Consider the following 17,356-nt stretch of genomic DNA (forward strand, 5'->3'; position numbering starts at 1 on the left):
CTAGAAATTAGTAGTAATTTCTAGAAACAATGATTTCTAGAAATTGCTTGTGGCGTTTCTAACTTACAAATAAAAAGACATCTGTCAGATAAACAAAACACGTGTTATTTTTTTAGCTTTCCCATTTTGAACAGTTTGTGAGATAATTTGGCCTTGGTATTAAATAATGTGCTTTGGGGAAATGCTTGACACAAAGTGTGTCAAGCAACTTTGAGAATAAATTACCCAAATTACAAAAAAAAAAAAACACACACACAAAAAATGCCGAAGCTGCATTAATTTTGTAAGTACTGTTGAGTATTGAATTACAGCTAATAATGAAGCAGAAAATGATGATTTGATGGATTTACACCCATCTTTACCCAAAATGATCCCAAATGTTCAAATCTCCAACAGAGCAGAAAATGCTATTTGTAGATTTCGTTGCCATCATTCTGTATTTGGACATCATGACTGACATTACTTATAAATGTCAGATAATTTAAACGTTATCTCAAAAAAAAAAAAAAAAACTTGCTAAACTGGATGACATTTCAGTTGTGATTCTTTGCTTACCACTAGAGGGCGACTGTGTACCATCTTTAGGATAATCAGGTAGGTTCCGCTAAAGCGACTGTTTGCTGCTTCTCCGTGAAAAAGCGTCAGACCCAGGTCAGCATTAAGATTAAATCAAATACCAATAAGGCTGGACTAAAGAGTGACATATAAATACTACATTGTTGCTTCTAACAGCCGTCACCATATCTCTGAAGAATTTGAATAAGTAATTTTGAATTTGATTAATGAAATCATAGTTGCTAACTACTAAGGGTTTATTTGAATACAAAACACAATGCGTGCATAAATACATGAATACATAAAATTAGACAAAGAATGTCTCACAAAGTAAATCATATGAGCCAAAGTGTTTAAATATATAATTTCTTTTTATTTGAAATGTGTTGCAATGCAATAATGTGGGCACAAAACACTTGCACCATTACAGTCGAGATCATGGTTACAAAACATTCACATAATAAATTACTATACTGCAAGTACCACATGAGACGGTAAACATGAAACCCCCCCTAGCTAGGGAAATAAATTGCATTAGATACATGAGTTTAATAGATGTACAAAATAGTTTTTCAGGCATTTAACAAAGGCAGCCTCTTGTTTTTTTTTCTTTTCTTTTTTTTACTTGTTCATTATGTATAAATATAAATCTCTAACCTGGAGTTAGACTGATATGTTTGTTAAAATGGCCAGAGATCCTTCAGTGACACGAGAGCCGAAAGCCATTTCATTTTTAAACCATTGCTGATAAGATTTACAAACATTTTTCATTAACGCATTTGATTCAATAGACATTACATACAAAACCCCTTTAAGCTTTTAAAAATATTAAATGCTCGTTTCCTTTCCAGTTTTCTTGATATTGCTGCAACACGCACTTTTCCCTTTTAGTGTGATATTTAAATATGTCTGTAAACAAATCACTAATCATTGGAAATGTGTTTTCTGCAGCAGCAGTAAAGTGCATGCAGCACATGCTGGGTTGAAAATAGCTGGCATCTGTAGAAACATGTCACATACAAATATTTAAATATATTGTTTTGAAACAATAGAAAAAAAAACATTACCTCTTTACTTTTTTGCAAATCGATGTGTAATCTTCCCCAAAACCCACTCCACCTACAGAAGCATTTTCCTTCTTGGAGTCTCCCAATCCGGTAGCGCTCCACAATACAGCCCATATTTTCCACAGAACTTAATGATTTGTTTCCAGAATGGAATTTGTTGGTTACTTTCCCAGAACTGACTGGGTACTTTCAACAATTGGGCTATATTATGAGGTGGCTTATAATTTACCAGAGCCTTCCTGGGACTTAAAGGTTTACTTTTCTGAAACTTTCAGAGAGCTTAGTAGTTATTTCCATGCAAGGTCCTGGAGAGTAACCAGAAAGTTTCTGGGAAGTAACCAGAAAGTTCCCATAAAGCTTCAGGAAAATATCTTTCAAGATCCAGAAAGCATCCAGTAAATTCAAGGAAAATACTCAGTAAGATCCGGGAAGGCAATCAGCAAGCTCTATTAAAGTTTTGGCAAAGTAACTGCTCAGTTCCTGAATGTGCCCACCAAGTTCCTGAAAAGCTGCGGAAAGTACCTAGCATTTTCTGAGAGTTTCAGAAAGTATGGGCAGTAATATGTAGTGCGATCGACTTTGGTGACATATCTACCATTGCTACACTGAAGCAGACACAGACGCAGCGCCAACACCACCTGAGCCATTACACAAGGAGCTTCTCCTGGGACGTTTTTCCGCTAAACACGTCTTTGATCGTGTTTTATTATTATTATCATCATCAGACAGGTGACGTGAATCAAGTCCTCATAGAAACTCTCTGACAAGTCTAGACATGTAAACTGAGTTGGGAATGTTTTATCTACCGAACAAGAACGTTAAAAGTACCGACACCGACGACTGTACCTGAGACCTAAGCAACACCTGACCTGAATGTTTGCGTACCAACTTCCATCTGTGGTCACACACCGGCGATTCCCTGCAGGACTCGTGGCTTTGATTTCGCTCTATTCGCTTCATAGTCGGCATAAAAAAAACTAGGCAGCTGCTAGTGAAATATTTTGTTCGCGTTTTAGCCGTTTTTAATGTTTCACCCCAATTCACTTCACGGTCAACATTTCAGGCAGCATGCAAATTCTGACTGGACATGAAAAGCGTAAAACTAGAATTCTAAAAAAAAAAAAAAAAAAGACAATAAATCTGGGATTTTATATACAGATATTAAAATGCACTTAAACTATCATAGGATACTTTCACATTCAACTAAACATAAAAAAACTAAAACTATCAGCCACAACTACCCCACCTTCACAATCTTTAACCAAGTTACATACATTTTTAGACTATTATAGTCCACAGCCTTTCAGTGAAGGATTTCCAATTTCCTCACTGAATCTTCTAAATGTTTAGTCCGGTAACGTTAATTATAATCACAGCAGCTCCTCAAATCATTTCTGTCATGAGCGGAACTGTTGTTCACTAAATAAACATTTAGTGAAAATGGAAAAACTCTTGGAAAAACCAGAGGAATTTAAAATGATTCCATTTTGACCAAATTTTTCACCGTTTGCTGACGAGATCCACTCTGTGCTACATTCTGCAGAGCTGCACCTTTACACCATCAGGTCACTGATAAAGTGCAACCCCTCTGTCCTTAAAGCCAATGTCCTAAAACACAGATAACTCACGTGACGGAACAACGACTAATGCCGACGTCAACTTAGTTAATACATTATTTCCCACCAATGCACATATGAAACAAGAGGAATCTGCAGACTGATGAATCCTTATGTAGAAGTGGTGAATTTGTTGGGGTTGACGTCACAACATCTAGAAAAATCATTCAAATCCCTTATCTTGCTAATAATAATAATTTTAAAAAAAAATCTCTTATCCAAAAATATTTTTTTTCACGACTTTGATCATTTTTTGTCCCTTTTTCAAGCTGTGCAAGTCCCTCTCAGTCATGTAGAAAACGTGTCTCATTTCAAACATTCAGCTTCGCGCAGCTTGTACCTGAAACTAACATGCAACAAACAGTTTTAAAGTTTCAAATTAAAGGGCTTCCCTCTTTGATTTTGAGAGAGCTGAGCTTAAAAATCGTGCAATAACTTCATGAGGATAATCGATGCATGATGCCTTCGACTTGCCTGGCACGTTTTCCACAGATCACACCAGGATTTGTTTTCCCCGTCAGGCAGCTGAGGGAAAGTGGATTTGATAATCAAAGCAGGCTGTTTGGACTGCGTTTACCTTGCAGAGGCCTGCCGATGGATTTCAGAGGTTTAGAAAAACAAAAAAAACAAACAAAAAAACACTTTTAAGGATCGTTTGTTTTTCTCCAAAAGCACCTGGCTAATCAGGAAGTGAGGTGTTCAGGCAAACACTGATTACTGGCATCCACACATGAGAAGTTACAGGTGCATCTCAATATATTCGAGTATCATCGAAAAGTTCATTTCAGCAGTTCAGCTTAAGAAAAAAAAAAAAGAAAGAAAAATACCGGATATGAATTTTTAACGTTGAGTTGATATGTTTCAAATGTTTAGTTATGCCAGTTTGGATGATCGTTGCTGAAAACCCCAAAATGAATTTCACAAGACATTAAAATATTATTTAAGACTGAAATAAGAGGATTATCACTAAGGTAGTACCACTTTTACTTTTTACCACTGCACTTTTTCCTTCCACTCAACCTTCTCTTAACACGCTAGGATACAAAACTCTGAACAGCAAACTTCTTCAGCGATGCCATTTTGTGGCTTACTCATTAGATGGAGGGCAAATTTGGTTTTTGCATAAGCTGTAAGCCATAATCATCAAAAACTAACAGAAACAAACAACTGAAATGTATCATTCTGTGTGTAGTGAATTCATATGAAAGGAGTTTCTCATTGGCATCGACTTACATCATCAAAAAGTTTACTTTAGTATCATTGAGATGCACCTGTGTAAAGTCACAATATGAAAAAATGGAGCACTGAATGAATAAAAAAAACTAGCTAATATTAGAACTTAAAAACATCTACAAAAGACTAAGAGTCGTCTCAAAAGTAAAGAATACAAGGAGAGAGCAAGAGCAGAAAGTACCACGAGGAAAACTGAGAGGAAAAAAAAAAAAAAAAGGAAGGAAGGTTTGGATTTAAATCAGTTCATGCGTTTTTTTTCCAAAACTGAAACCCTCCTCTGCCGGTCGACGTTGAAGAAACAAAAGCTTCCCGTCTGACTTTACGTGGGACAAAGAACTGCGGAGAAAAATAAAAATAAACAGCTGGTGAGAATCGCTGCAGCACACGAGGAAGCAGAGGTGTGTGGAGTATGACAGAGCAGCTACAGCCGGGAGGAATGTGTGGTTAGAGGTGAGGACCCCCCTGACCCCCGATTACAGGTGAGACGCAAACACACCAACAGCTGCTACTACAAGCTGGCAGAGTGAGGAGAAATTATGAGCGTGAGTGGGCTGTGTTTCTCCAGAGTGGGTGTAGCACGACTAGAAAAGCACCATACAGCACAACTGGCACCACGGCAGAGAGCGACAGAGGGGAGGAGAGGCTGATTGCTCTGGTTAAAAGGGAATGTTGTGCAGACAGGGAGGAAGATGAGGCGTTCGATGTCAATGAGCGGGGTTAGCCTCACGAACCTCAGGTTCCTCCGCTTTCATACGAGAGCTACCCGAAGGACAGAGCAGCACAGGCGAGAGGGAAAGGAAGGCACATGTCAACAACAGACACATTCACCGTTAAAGCTCACGGTTTTTAATCGGGCTGGGAGAGACGTGGGAGAAAAGCAGCCGAAACGCTGGTCACTGAATTTTATGACGTTCAAAAGCAAGGAGGGGAGCTTCTTATGAAGCAGGATACCAACTTTTCTGTTTTTTTTTATTTGTTTTTTTTCCACACACATGAATGTCTAGAACTAGACTGAAGTAAGTTTTCAGCCAAATTATCAACGAGTCGTATAAAAACAGAGAGGGAGCCGCCTCATGTTAGGCTCAAGTTTAATTAGTCTGATTTAAGGGTCTAAGTTTTAAATGTGCTTTCATTCACTGTAACTCCTCATGATTAGAAAAAAAAACTGGTAAAACATCAGTTTTCCCTAACCCTACACAGATTAAAAAAAGACTACTCGTGTTTTGTTTTTTTTTCACACTTTGAAATGTCATCAATAAAAATATTTTGGCCCTCCAAAATTTAACAACAAACCCACATTTCCGGTCCTGGACATCCTGGTGTTTTTACTCTAACAAATTTAGCTTCCTCTTTACTGTAGGTTGTACTGTAACCTTTTGCTTGTTTGTGCAGCTAAATGCACAGCAGTTCCTCTTCGTTATGATTCCACTTTCTGCGTTCGCACTTTAGCTGCGTCTGGAATCGATGCGATTGGTCATCGGGTGTGACCGCAGAGTGAGGCATCGTGTCAACACTTCTGATGAGACTTATTACTTCTTTAGTGCAAATCTATCAAACAGTGAACTACGATTTAAGTGTAAAATACACTTCTGGATGGAAGTCAAGACTTCTAACTTTTATATTTTTGTAGGTACATGTGACGGATTAAGTACGAATTAGTCTCATGGTTTCACAGTTAAAAATTATTGTATATTACTGAAGTTATTACAATATATTTTTACTTAACCTTGTTGCCTTGCTTGGACAAAAGCCTTAAAGTAAAAGCCATGTTTACCTTTCAGTATGTAATCTGTTAGGAGGGCCGGTACCTTCTCGCTGTCATCCCTCATGGCATGAAGGACTGATATGGAAAGAGAAGGAAAGAAAAGTCAGGGACGTAAACAAAATCTAACTAACGACACGTTTCTGTTCCTCACTGGTTCACCGCTCGGTGAACTTGTACGTTCGTGTTCATGGACTCACTCTTTGTGAGGATCTGGAGGTCTTCTACAGAAGGAGAGCCTGCTTTCTTTTCATAGGGGATCACCGTGGTCAGATACTAAAAAGAAATATATATGTATATGTATATAAATATACATTACAAATTCGCATGGGAACCTATAAAAAAAAATACACCAACTGATTACATTTAACTTTAGCGTAATTTTGGAGTTAAGTGTTGTGTTAAAGTTATGAAACATGCAAAGGATTTTTGTAAAAAATAAAATAAAATAAAGGAGGGCAAAAAATATTTCAATACACCAAAGAAAAAGAATGATTGGGTGATTGTATTTTGTCACAATGCAACCACAAACTTTAACGTGATACATCTGGATTTTATGCAGCCGACTAAAACGAAGTAATGCATAATATACATGGGTAGACGCATTACTTTTGGTGGAAAGCCATATATTTAAGACAATCTAATTTTGTTAAAAAAATAACCTCTTCAACTCTTTAAATTTCGGCACAAATTCACCCTTGACCTCTCTGCTGTGTCCCTTAGTTTGCTCACTAATGTTCTCGTTGAAGTTTGTGTTTGTAACGAGACAAAATATGAGAAGTTCAGGGAGTATCAACACTTTTGCAAGGCACTGAAAGGAATTTAATTAAAAAAATAGGGGGGCGGGGGGAGACAAAAATTAAATGCAACGAAAGGACAAACTGAACAAAAATTATGGAGCAAAAAAATAAAAAATAAAAAAAGAATGCGCATGCCAGCTGAAACCCAGAGGTGAAAAAGCAGCACAGAAAAGAATCCGCAGTTGGAAGAAAGAGCAGGGGGCACCTGTTTATCCCCTCCAGAGTGGCCAAAAGTTTGACGGAGACCATTTTGAATGACATTGGAGAGTCCCTCCAGAGTGAGGAGCTACAGGGAGCGAGAGGAAGGAAGGAGGAAAAAAAAAAAAGAGATTTGATGAAAGATGTGGAGGCTCTCTACGACAGGAAGGAAAGGCACTGGCGCTGATAAGAGGGCGACTACAGTGAAAGCTCTCCGGCCGGGTCATGCGTCTCTTTTCCGAACTTGGAAGTAGTGCGTGGTGCGTCACACGTGTGGCTATGTTGTTAACCTTCAAACCATGACGATGCGTTTATTTTGCGCGTTTTCTGTGAATACCTCCCCTGCTGACTCACCGTGCCTGGTATGTGTGTGCTGTTGGTCCTCTGGCCGTTGGGCCCCGTCGTGGTCGTACTCCGGATCTTCTTCTTCTTGCGCAGCAGCTCGCGGTGCTCCTTCTGTTTGTTCTGCACGTCAATCAGCAGCGAAATAAAGCTGTTCTTCACCTGCACACAGGCAACATTTCGTTTAACTACGGCAGGGGCTTGGAAAACACAAAGCTGGAGGAATAAAACCGACTGATTATTTTAGTTAGTTAATAGTTTTCAGAGCTTTTACTTCAATTAACAGAATTGACTAAAAAAGCAAATAAAATTCACAAGATAAAGGAGAATTACAGTGTGAACCAAAAAGATTTGTACTTCAAAACTAATATACAGTAGTGAGCTGCTTATGATAAAGGCTCATCTGAATGTTTATTTTGAGGCTACAGATGATAAATCTAATAATTTAATATTCTCAGTATCCTTGTGATCTGTACAAATATCACTCAAGTGTGTTTTTTTCTTTTTTTGGATTCTGTCAAATCTACTCAGAGTGAATCATGACAGAGACAAACGTACAAATAAAGCTGCTGGCAGTTCTGACCTCATGGTGACAGAAGGCAGAGGGTGCTGCCGTCTGTTCTCACCAAACACAACGTGCGTGTGCGTGCGTGTGTGTGTGTGCGTGTTGCTTAAAGCTCTCGGAATGCTTCAAAGCTGCTCTGCTTTAGCAACATCTCTGCAACCGTTTCTGGTTGATCTGATTTTGGAGTTAATGCGCGATCAGATTTACGTACCTCCTTCTCAAAGTCCAGCTCGTCTCGCAGCGCCAGAGCTTGGATCAGCTCCTCGCTGTAGCGGCGGATGGCCGACTCCACCTCCTCCAGGGTCCGGCTGAGCTCCGACACAGACAGCTGACGAAGCCCTGCGGACCAAAACGCAGGCGGAAACGGGAAGAGCCGATTTAATGTAGATAATGTAGAAGACGCTCGGGGCAGGTCGAACCGCAACGAAAACCAAAAAAGACATTTTTTTTTAAAATGGTAATTTCACACCCGTCCAATTTTAGAACATTTACAGGGACTTTCATATCAAGCCGATTACATAACATTTGGAACGACACATACGCTGATTACATAACAACTATATCACATGGGCACATTTAATGTGCACAACACATTTGCTACACAGAGAGTCCTATTAAAATGAATTTAGTTATTTAGATAATCATAAAATTGCTCACACGGGCACATTAAAACACTACAGGAGTTTTCTACTCCTGTGTGTGTGTGTGTGTGTGTGTGTGTGTCAGAGCAGGTACACTCACGTTCCTCAAAGCTGGTGTTGGAGCCGGATCGTTTCAAAGCGCTGAGGTCCTGGGAGAGCATCGACAAGTCGGACTGGGAAGGACTCTCGTCATCGTCCGGGTCTGGAGACTCCTGCATCATCTCTTCGATCTCCTCTATCACCTAAACACACCACAACTTTCAGCCAGACGACAAACCTCCATCAACTACAGTTTGACCATTTGCTCAAAAATGTAGTTTTGTAACCAGAGTGCATGTCTCGTGGCATCCCGATTCTTGTGTGAGAAACATCAGGTCGAGTTTTTCAGCACAGAAATGACACCGACATTGGAGCTAATTATTCGTCTTTCGCTTTAGCTAACTTTGAAAAAGTTTAGCACACTTAGCTTCCCCTAAAGTAACATTTTCCGGATAAATTATGGGTGTTTTGAACATTTTCAGTAAGGAGATCCTAGTGAGGTCAGCAAGTTTGTTATTTAACCCCATTGTATGTTGATTCTGGGTGTGACGTTTGCATTTGTATAAATCCAAAACAATAACCTGTCCCATAATATTTATTTCCACATCCATAACAAAACTCTCTAAACATATCTTGCTTCTGTGTTTGGTTTACTCCCCTATCTTAGTTATGCGTCATTGAAGTAAACACATAAATCTAATTTAAGGAAGTAGCTAATAAGCTGGCAGGCTTATATATTAAAACTTACATAAAGTAAGGATTACCTGGTGTCAGTTCATTGCTTTTTTTGTTTGAGTTTAATTTTCTTTGTGCTGAAATATTTTCATTAAAGATTTATGTGCTCAGAAAATCCTCACACAATTTAAATGCATTCCTTTTTCATAGAGAGAAATATTTTAAGCCAGATTTCTATTTATTTTGAGTGTGAATGAGTTACCTGTTCAGCTGTGAAGAGAGGCTCCTCGTTAATGCAGGAGACAATGATTGAGTGCATATCCAGCTGTTCCCGCAGCTCCTCGTCCTCATCGTCGGACTGATCCAAAGACTGCTTGTCCGTCTTCTGTCCCTTGGGGGGAGGAGACAGGGGGCAGAAATTTAGGCGTACGATATTTTATCCGACGAGGCTTTAAACTGGATTTTAAATAAAAAGCAAAAACCTGGACAATGAAAGGTTTACATCAGAATTGTTTTATTCAAGGTTTTGTTGACAAGAATGGAAACTTTTGAGTCTTTTGTGCCACTTTCCCGCAATATGACGAAAAGTGGAAAAGAACAGAGAGGCTTCTAGACCAGAAAAATGCAGTCCAGGTAGACTCACCAGAATAAAAGACCGTTTCAGAGTAGTTAGTAATGGGGACATTAAGATGAACCGACAGTGAGCAAGATGCCAGCAGCTGAGAAAAAAGTGCAGCTTTGGGGATTAAAACTAGATTAATCTGTTTTCACCTCCTTCCATCAATAAAACTCAATCTGTTTGATTACAAGATCCTTTGTGCTTTTATTTAGAACATGAAAGTTGTTCCTCTAAAATATAGGAACTGTTTGTGAAAGGCTAATTTATTAAGGTAATTAGTTTGGTGAATTCAACTTAGTCTGTGTGATTTTTTTTCTTGTTTTTGCCCTTTGTCACACTTTGAATCAAATTGCAAATTAAGTGATTCAAGATGCAAAATAACAAGGCGAGTGACTTACTGAAATTAATTTCTTTAATTAGGTCAATTAGGTGCCAATTCTCTGCATTTGTTAGGCATCATTTGCAGCAATCTGCAGAAACTGAAACACTAAATAAAAGTGTGTGTGTGTGTGCGTGTGTGTGTGTGTGTGTGTGTGTGTGTGTGTGTGTGTGTGCGCGTGTGTGTGTGGTACCTCTTGATCTTTGAGCTTGAGGGCAGGCAGGTGCAGGGAGCGAGTGTAAGACGTCTTCCAGTCCACGGGCATCACGTTGCCATAGTTATTGGTCAAAGAGTTCCACACCCTGAAAGGACGAATAAAAGAAGACTTAAAGGTCAAAGCACAACAAAGGAGACTTTTTTTTTTAAGCTGCAGTGAGGAGGCGCTCTTCCTTCTCTTTTTATCGTGACACAGCATTGCATGGCAGAATGCTGACCAACCCCCTCACTACGTTGCTGCTACTAGATCAGAGAGCAACCGATGGATCGACGTCCTCTGAATCACGTGCAAAGTTTCTGCAAAAACCGAAACCTTCGAGATGTGCGTCTTTAGCGGGAGTTTAAGCAGCGTGGAAATCAGAGTGAAGGAATTCGACAATGTAGGCGTTTTCAGCTTTCAAACCTTCATTTGCATTCAAAATCGGATCCTATCGGCTGCTGCTCCGCTGCATCTGTCTGATGCAAGTCGCTCAGCTGAGGCTCATCTCTGCCTCAGACTTACAGCAGTATGAGAGCAACCTGAGCTCTGAACACTGCCGCATGACGCTTCAAAACTAGTCATCAAGTATTGCAACACTTAAACAAGCGAACCTCTATGAACTTTACGAAGCAGGAGAACATTTTCTCTAAGCTTAGTCGGCACATGAATAACTGGAACCGCAGGAATAAATGATCGGAGCGCGAGTCCCTGCTCTGCCAAGCAAAGACGGTCAGAAAAGGGAGACGAGTGTTTACTGAAAACCTTTCCACAGCCAAAATGTGCCAAGTCAGACAGTCGTTTGTAAAGACGATAAGAAGCTGATGATAAATGCTAAAAACTGCGTCGTTAGGTGGCGAGTTGTTAGAAACTGTCACCTAGGTAACCCCATGTGGGAACAGAGAGAAACTCAAAATATCCTATTGTTCACCACATATGAACAACAACAACAAGAGTGATTAAATAAGTGATGAGGCGCCCATGTGAAAATTTGGGGTCAATACCGGCATTTATAACGCTGTTATAGTTGATAATAACCAATATTTTTATGTGCTCATAAGTTGGACAAAAAAGATCTGATCTGGTTTTACTTAGAGGAACAATACGATACATAAAAAATGGCTAGCAACGGTCAACACAGATGTTAATGATGACATTTTGGGCCTTCCATAGAATAAAGTTTGAGATAATATCTAAAGATTATTTAGTTTTAGCTTTTTTTCCTCTCATATAAGCACGTATGCCACTCTTTTTTTTTTGCACTTTTTTGGACTCCATTTTTTTTTCTGTTTCCGATGACAGAACGTGGAAGAAAGTTTGAAATCCAAACATTTTTCCGTAACCGATGACCTTCCCCTTCACCCCATCGTTTTCCAGACTTGCATGGAAACTCTGAAGAAAACCAGCACTCGCAGTAGGACTCACGTGCTCCTGCAAGTGTGTTTCTGCACTTTTGGCTCCGATTGTGCACGGATGGGTGCTGTGAACCCATGTGTCACAGTCGCGCTACAATGTCCAGGACAAATGTTTATATAACATCCATGTTTCTCCCTGAAGTGCTCGTGCGCTGCTCGGCGAGCTGCTGGCTTGTTCTAAATAGGACGAAGCGTGGCAGGAAACGCCGCGCGCCCCGGGCGGTGACAGCGTCTCAGGCACGTGAACGCCCGCCTAAACGCACCGCCGGCTACCATCTCGAAACAGCGATTTGACAGCGGCGCTACAGAAAGATTATTTAACTGTTGCGACTCCAACTTAGAGCACTCGTTAGTGTTGGGGAACTCACTCAAATTTATGTGTACCTATAACATCTTTTGTACGCAGGCAAAATCTGGAGGACTTGGCTCCAGCATAGCAGTAGCTGATCCCAAAGGAAGGCCCGTAAACGTAAACTTCATCCTTGTTATCCTGCAGTTTGTTTCAGACACAGTATTTCAGTGGAGCTTGTTGAGGAGCTGGGCACGTTCTGTAGAAGTGCAGCCATCCAGAAAAGACTCTTACTGAGTCTGGCGATGATTTTAGGGCCGTGGAAGGCTGCGGTCCAATTATTTCATACCCTACTTCCTGTTTATCCCTTAAAAAAAAACAACAAAAAAAACCCGCCAGTCTAAACTCCTCAAAATACATTTACCTAAACTTGAATATTATTCTTTTAAAATTTATTATATTTACAGAAAAGCTGTGCATGGGTAGTTTGGCTTAAAATGGTAAAATGTGACCTAATAATCACTCTGTAATTTTAATGGTACCAAAAAAAAAAAATCTTTGCCAATAGCAAAAAAAAAATGGCTTTCTAGTCTGAACAAGTAAACACTGCTTCAACTTTCAACCTATAGAAACAATTCAGCAAGATATAAATAATAAAATTAGCTGTGAATGGGATCTAATCTAAAACAAAATTCAAACACATCTACAATTTTTTTTTTAAGGCTTCTAACCAACCTGTAGATTAAAGGTGATTTTTTTCCACATATATTGTGGGGTTAAGAAGTTGACACCGGTTCTAAGTTTCAAATAAAATGCCACACACTGTGAGTATGAGCTTACATATTGCCCACGCTAAGTGGCCAAATCAAAGAGTCTCAGTGTTCAATGCAAAGGGCGAGAGGAGGCTGATTCATGCAGCCAGCTGTGCAGAGAAAAGTAACATCTACTTCCCGCGGCGCTGTAATGCCATGTTGTCATGTGAATGCGTAGCCGTGACCTTTGAGTGCCAATGAGACCCAGCAACTGCCAGACACCTCGGAGCGGGGTCCAAACAGAACCCGACAGCTCAATCTTTCCGTAATACCTCCATGGTTGTGATTCAGCACAGCGAGTCTGGTTGGAGGAAAAACCAGTGAAAGTCTAGGTGAGGCAGGAGTCGCTGGGAGGTTTTGATTTCTTTTATAATTTTGGTCATATTTAGTGTTCAACATTGTTTTCGACGGGTTTAATAGAAATACAAACTGCATCTGAAAACATTAATGTTTTAGTCATCTTCCGGTAGTTGCATTTAAAGTTCATTTTCGTATTTTCTTGATTCTGTCATTTGTAGACAAACTGCAAGGAAGAGTCTGAGTTGAATTTCTTCAAACTAACACCTCTTTGCTTCACCTGTAGCATTTGACCATTTACAAAAAAACAAATTAAATAAAATACTTATTTATTGCAGCAAATCTAGACCAGATTTAACTGGTTTATGTAATAGATGTTCCCAAAGACATTGAAATCATACACTTGTTCATGTTCAAGGCAGAAGATCTATTGTTGAGAATAATTTTAGGGATTGTGAAAAAGGAAAATGTAACCGTCTCCACCGTATTGAACGGCACGAGTCGGTAGTTTTGTTGTGGAAGAATAGGCTGCTTCCATCTTAAACCCGGTGGAACAAACATTTCCGTTTTTAGATTTAAAAATATATTGCATTCTTGATTAGTTTTCTTAAAATGAATCCTCTCCTCAAAATTAACTGGACCAATTTTGTCATTTGTATTGCAAAAAAACTGTTTACTGTGTTTTTTGTTGTCTGTTTTGTTTTCCTTTATAGCAATAAAGGTGTTAGGGAAGACTACTGTTACTTTTTATAAAATTTAAGTTCAGTATTTTAGTTTTGTTGACTATAATTTAAATTATATTCAACTGGCAGGAAGTTCTGCAATGACACATCTATAGTAATAACAATAATACGGACCCATAATTACAAAAATAAATTATTTCGTTCCCTTTTTGTATTTTGGCCTTACAATTTTTAAAAAGTTCCAACGCAAATTAAAGGATACAAATTACTCCAAAATTTCAGCTTTAAATTTAAGGCAACATGTCAGTTATTTTAATGCCAGAAAGAATAGTTTGCTTTCAAATGCAACTTTTTTGAAAATTTACCTCCTGTAATAACTGTTCATGATTTCAAAACTGCAATAACAAGATGCAAACAAAAAAAACAAACATTTCCATTCCTACTTTTTACTCAGTGGGGTGTCTTCTCTTAACTTTGAGAGATGCTGCCTATAACCTTAAGGGAAACATTTACATTTTAAATACTGCATAGAGTTTGTGGATGATGTGCCTTCTTCTCGGCGTTTAATCACATCTTTCTACCAAGAAGCAGAAAGTGAACCGTGAAACCAGTTTTTCCACTGCACTGACCGGCTGTATTCCAGACAGCTAAGATCCCTCAGTGAGTAATATATGAATTTATTATAGAGTTAGCTTGTGAGGCTAATGTGGTTAGCTGTGAGATTAAAAGTTACAACATAAAAGCAGAGACGGATAATTAACACTCACTCGTCGTCTTTCAGGTAATTCTCCTCTGTGATTGGTTTTATGGGAGCAATGTTTTCCGTCGTAGTGTTGTAGTTTCGGAAACACACGGTTAGCTTTTCGTCGAAGTCGTGGACCAGGTCCTCCATCGACTTGAAGCTACAGATCTCCCCGGAGAAACTGTTGTCCAGATCGGAGAAGTCGTCTAGGCCCGATGGGTCGCCTACGTTTGAGTTCAGCTGGTCCAGCTGTTCGGCCGACTCCGAGGACGGCTTGAATTCGTTGAAGTCCTGCCAGTCCTCATCGAAGTGGGCTAACGGCGCCGCCATGGCTACCCGGTGAACCTGTCTATGCGGTCGGTCTCTCGGTGTCCTCCCCGGTGCTCTGCTGTCTGCGTTGACACCAGACAGGGGGCGGGTTAAAATGACGTCAGCATACAGCTCCTCCCATTTGCCAGCAAAACAAACCAAACATTCAGAGGCGATGTTAAGACTTTAAAACCTGGGGGCTAAGACCCACCCAAAAAAGTAAAGATTTATTTATTTTTTTTAAAGTTTTGCACATAACTGATACAAAATACCATGTGATCATGTAATTACTGTGCATTCGCAACTAAAAAATAGATACATTGTACATTGATATAAATGACACAATGAGATACATTTAAGATGCATTACATTGGTGTATAGTGAATATAATCATATAATTCAAATTATGAACGTCCTAAAAATACTGCTACATTGACTGTAATACCTGCATTTTCACAAAACGTTTTCTATAAATATATTATGTAAGAGAAACTGTTTTAAAATCAGTCCTAAGGTACAAAACAAATAAATATCCCAACACTAGGTCCTTATATTCCATGAAAACACTCAGTATTAGTCAACAACCCAAGAATCCCTTTAGTTTATCTCATTTTATATTGCAGATAGTCGTTAAAAGTAAAATGTTTGTTGGAGACGGAAAGGCCTCAACACCTCTAAATATGTTTTTTTTTTTTTGCAGGGTTAAAGTTCTTAGGAGCAACAACCAGTGAGTTCCATTGGTTGGCTCTAACAGCATAAAATTACAATAATACTAATACAGTCTTAGTCCTTTTGGCGCATTCCTTTGAACTCGTAAGTCAGCATTTTGAGTTTCAGTTTGAAAAAAGATAAACTGGAATGACTACTAAAGTTAGAGATCTAGCCTGGTAAGCCAGAGGTTTCTCACACAACCTGCATAGAAATGTGGCTTACAGAACTCACAAATCTGAGCAACCATATTACATTTAAATTTTCTCCTCTTTCCCTTTAACACATTTTAAAAATCATGCCAACATCAGAATAGCCACAATCATGTTATGTATTACTTCAACACAACTAAACTTTGGACCAATTGATCTATTTCGTGTTATGCAATTAGTATTACATGCTTGTTCATTTCAATTTAATCTGCAGTAACATTAACATTTATTTAATAAACAAAGTCAGTATATGCATCTTAAATAGCTCAAAAATATTTATTTTACTGATAACTCAATTGTTTTTGTACTTTAAGTTTCAGATTTCTTATGTTTTTGTCAGAAGAGCATTTTGTTTTTATAGGTCACCTTGTTTTTAGCAATACCACCAGATGGCGCAATTTGACAAATACTTAAATTAGAGCTTGTTTACATTTTATAACGGTAATTATACTGTTATAAAATTAGTCTTTGAAAAAAAAAATCTAGAAATGATAAAAAAAAAATATAAAAATACAATTTCAATACATTTTCAACAGTCAACTTGTTTTTTTAAGTACTTAAAAGAAAGGTTTGCTTGATGGGCAAACCTTTTGTCATGTAAAACAAATTCTGATTTAGCTTCATATTGTTTCACTTTGGATCTTCCATTTATTTAACCACAAACACTTTCATCCCCTAATCGTGAGCTGTAGTAAATCTGATTACCCATCTTTACTTGCTACGTGCTTAATAGTCACACAAACCATTTTCATGTTTCTCCTCTCTCCCTAAAATGGCAAACTCTATATTAAAATGGATGGCCAACAACAAGACTTACTTAAAAATAAGTGGAATTTATTGTCAACAAATTTTGTTATTCCTAATGCTGGTGTCAAAGCAAAGCCTCCCTCCCTCTGTTAGACTCTCAATGTATCTTTCAAGACATGTCAAAATCAAATCATTTGATACAGTAATCTAAACAAGAACAGAATCCACCCAGCATGCTTCACTGGGGCCTGAATTTAGTGATAACTTTTCACCCCCCAACTTGCATGCATTCTTTTAAGCTAAAAAAAAAAAAGAAGAAGTTTGTTTTCCAGTCATCTTGTAAGTGTCCAAAACCTGAGCCCTGCACCATTAAAATTATTTTAGGTCTGTTTTTTCAAAACCCTGAATTCTTTATTGAAAATATGCATACATAACACTTTTCCTACACAACAATACAA

At 38.6% G+C, this 17,356-nt stretch overlaps 1 protein-coding gene across 4 annotated transcripts; it reads right to left on the reverse strand.

The window, feature by feature from the left end:
* Positions 1–907: 907 nt before the first annotated feature.
* On the reverse strand, positions 908–15,329 carry fez2b (fasciculation and elongation protein zeta 2b). Of its 4 annotated transcripts, XM_008398027.2 has the most exons (11): positions 14,948–15,329; positions 10,685–10,793; positions 9,756–9,884; positions 8,880–9,021; positions 8,350–8,477; positions 7,586–7,735; positions 7,239–7,319; positions 6,434–6,509; positions 6,246–6,311; positions 5,203–5,230; positions 908–4,807 (listed from the first exon to the last, which is right to left on the reverse strand). In XM_008398027.2, exons 1-10 carry the CDS (start codon positions 15,250–15,252, stop codon positions 5,220–5,222), a joined length of 1,197 nt encoding a protein of 398 aa, XP_008396249.1. In that variant the 5' UTR covers positions 15,253–15,329; the 3' UTR covers positions 908–4,807; positions 5,203–5,219. The 4 variants fall into 4 exon arrangements, with proteins under 4 accessions (XP_008396249.1, XP_008396248.1, XP_017157702.1 ...); XM_008398026.2 differs by lacking the exon at positions 5,203–5,230; XM_017302213.1 differs by having other exon boundaries at positions 908–5,230.
* Positions 15,330–17,356: the final 2,027 nt, after the last annotated feature.

The sequence above is a fragment of the Poecilia reticulata genome, linkage group LG21 (genome assembly GCF_000633615.1).
Source record: "Poecilia reticulata strain Guanapo linkage group LG21, Guppy_female_1.0+MT, whole genome shotgun sequence".
NCBI classification, from domain to species: Eukaryota; Metazoa; Chordata; class Actinopteri; order Cyprinodontiformes; family Poeciliidae; genus Poecilia; species Poecilia reticulata.